Raw genomic sequence first — 3477 nt, forward strand, 5'->3', positions numbered from 1 at the left:
TCCCTGTAACTTAGCGATTCGGCAAAGAGACCGATAGAATAAGTACTAGGCTTACAAAGAATAAGTCCTGGGGTCGATTTGCTCGACTAAAGGTGGTGCTCCAGCATGGCCACAGTCAAATGACTGAAACAAGTAAAAGAGTAAAAAGAGAGTAAAGAGTATTAAATTATCTACTGTTAGAGTAGTCTATCTTTGTTCTATCTACTAAGCACGGTATCTACAAAATTCACCGTGTGTGTGTATGTATTTCCTCTATGCATGGCCAAACCACTGGATCAATCTGTACCAAATTTGGTATGAAGGTGTTTCATTCCTCGGAGAAGGTTCTAGAGTTTTTTTTTTCCCAGTAGTATCATTCCTTCACTTTTCATAACTCTAGAATAAATACCAAATTTTGCATGATGGTCTTTTTCATTACTAGAGGAAGGTTCAGGGGGGCAAATTTTGGCATTGCCCATAGGGGACTGTAAGCCCCATCCTCCTATACAACCGTTTTCTTCTCTCATGGGCAATTATAAGTAGGATGTTCGCGAGTTGGAAGTCCCAAAACTTTTTTATTTGTACCCCAATTAAAGGACACACTGAAAACGTTGTATATTTAGAAATTCTACAAAATTAAACTGTGATTGATTTCAGGATTTGTTTTAATAACTTTGTTCATACTCACGTCATCTGATAAAATTTTTCTGAAAATATATTTTTTATCAGAATAAATATATTTATTTCCTTTAACTCTTTTGTTACTATATATACTTTAAGATGTTCTGTGTTTCTTTCAATTAATTTTAAATATAACAAAGAATTCAGTAAAATAACTTAGTTATCATTAAGCTGGTGTTAGGAACATAAATTGTGACTAAGGTTTGGTGAAAGATTTTAATTCAAAACTTATGAAAACAAGACATTTGTACTATAGAGCCAGAGGCAGTTTCAGCCGAGTTGGTATCAAAAGGATTAACATTCTTTAAACTTTCAAGCAACGCCAGGTACTTTGGCTAGTATATATGAATGACTTATAGGGACGAGGTATTCCATTATGCAACCGTAACATTCTATAAAGTATATTAAATGTTTCTCTGGCAATCGAAATCAAATTCGAAGACTGGCATTCGTGCTAGTGGAGCGCTAACAGCACCATCCGAGTATGATCGTTACCAGAGCAGCTGACTGGCTTCTGTGCCAGTGGCATGTAAAAAGCACTGTTCGAGCGTGATCGTTACTGGCACTTGTGCCAGTGACACATGAAAAAATATTCGAGCGAGATCATTGCCAGTGCCACTGAACTGGCTCCTGTGCAGGTGGCACGTAAAAGACACCATTTGAGCATGGCCATTGCCAGTACTGCCTGACTGGCTCTTGTGCCGGTGACACGTAAAAGTACAGACTACACTCTCTGAGTGGTTGGCGTTAGGAAGGGCATCCAGCTGTAGAAACTCTACCAGATCAGATTGGAGCCTGGTGTAGCCATCTGGTTTCACCAGTCCTCAATCAAATCGTCCAACCCATGCTAGCATGGAAAGCGGACGTTAAACGACGATGATGATGATGTAATATTTACCCAGGGCCAATCTTGCTTCTGCAGAATATTGGAAATGATGGCATTCATTTACAACGTTTATTTGATGTCATATATATATGTGGCCAAGTGGTTAGTGTGTTGCACTCATTATCGCTAGACCATGGGTTCAATTCCTGGACTAGGTAGTGCATTGTGTTTTTGAGCAAAACATTTCATTTTACGTCACTCCAGTCCACTCAGCTGTAAATAGGTAACCCTGCGATAGACTAAACTTCTGATCAGGAATAATGGCTTGTTTGCCTAGCCAATGGGGTGGCATCATTTGAAAGCCAAAAACCAAGTAAAGTGCACTGTGACCTGTGATGTATAACATGTGACAGTCTGGTTGATCACACACACACACACATCATCATCATCATCATCATTTAATGTCTGCTTTCCATGCTGGCATGGATTGGACGATTTGACTAGAACTGGTAAGCCAGAAGGCTACACTAGGTTCAAAAAGTTGACCTTGGTGGAATTTGAACTCAGAATGTAAAGACAGATAAAATGTCGCACACATTTTGCCCAGAGTGCTAACAATTCTGCCAGTTATATATATATTGTAACATATAATTGCCAACCAAATGTGGTGCCCTATACAGGACTGCTACTGACGGCTAACGACACACATTCTGTGTCTGTGGACACAGAATGTGTGTCATTAGCCAGCTGGAAGAGATGTCTTCCTAGGGCTATAAACATCAGTACCAGTCCTGTTTAGGACGCCATACTTGGTTGGCAATTATATGGTATAATTCCATATTGCTACTGTTTGCATCCCACTCAGAGATTTAATCATTATCATCATCATCATCGCTTAACGTCCACTTTCCATGCTATAGCTATATATATATATATATATATATATATATATATATATATATATATATGTACATACTCACACACATACATACATACATACATACACAAATGTTTATAAATAATCTGTAAACATAAAATAATAAAAAAACAAAACAAAAATAGTATTTAGTACAAATGATAATTTCTCTCATTTCTTTTTTATTAATAAGTAAGAAAATAATTCTTTAATAATAATAATGATAAAATTAATAATAGTTTACACATTTTTTTCTTTCTTGTCCATATTTTTTCTATTTTCTTTTCTTCTTGTTTTTGTTATATTTTTTTCTTATTTGAATTTAAATTTGTAACCCTAACAATACACTCATGCTGCCTCCTCATCTTCATCGTCTTCATTGGCTGCTGGTTGTAAATTTAGAGTTTTCTGCCCACCTTTCATACGTATAGGATCAGGCATACGGAAAATTCTAGACATTGGGTAATTTAGGTGGCTGTCAAAGAGAAGAAAAGATAATAAATAAATAAACTGCATAACACATATTGAATAAACCTCTTTTTCATTGCAATGCACATACACAACACATACAAAGTTCATTCCAGAAGTTTTGAGACTTTTTTTAGGAAAGGGAGTTATAACTGTCTTAAATTATTGTAATTTTAGTTGGCACTCCGTCGCTTACGACGTCGAGGGTTCCAGTTGATCCGATCAATGGAACAACCTGCTCGTGAAATTAACGAGCAAGTGGCTGAGCACTCCTCAGACACGTGTGCCCTCAACGTAGTTCTCGGAGATATTCAGCGTGGCACAGTGTGACAAGGCTGACCCTTTGAATTACGGGTACAACAGAAACAGGAAGTAAGAGTGAGAGAAAGTTGTGGTGAAAGAGTACAGCAGGGTTCGCCGCCATCCCCTGCTGGAGCCTCGTGGAGCTTTAGGTGTTTTCGCTCAATAAACACTCACAATGCCCGGTCTGGAAATCGAAACCACGAGTCCGCTGCCCTAATCACTGGGCCATTGCGTCTCCACTGTAATTTTAGTATATCATTACTATACATATAATAAGCTAACCTGCCAACTTCCCCCCCCCCCC

At 38.0% G+C, this 3477-nt stretch overlaps 1 protein-coding gene across 1 annotated transcript in view; it reads right to left on the bottom strand.

Moving 5' to 3' along the window:
- Window positions 1–2545: 2545 nt before the first annotated feature.
- LOC106873121 (structural maintenance of chromosomes protein 6) overlaps window positions 2546–3477 on the bottom strand; it is a 147570-nt gene continuing 146638 nt past the window's right edge. The window contains exon 27 of the mRNA XM_014920348.2: window positions 2546–2877. Within this exon, the coding sequence (XP_014775834.1) occupies window positions 2751–2877 (127 nt within the window). The 3' untranslated portion in view covers window positions 2546–2750. The remainder of the gene's footprint in view (window positions 2878–3477) is intronic.

Source organism: Octopus bimaculoides, chromosome 9 (genome assembly GCF_001194135.2).
Source record: "Octopus bimaculoides isolate UCB-OBI-ISO-001 chromosome 9, ASM119413v2, whole genome shotgun sequence".
Classification (NCBI taxonomy): Eukaryota; Metazoa; Mollusca; class Cephalopoda; order Octopoda; family Octopodidae; genus Octopus; species Octopus bimaculoides.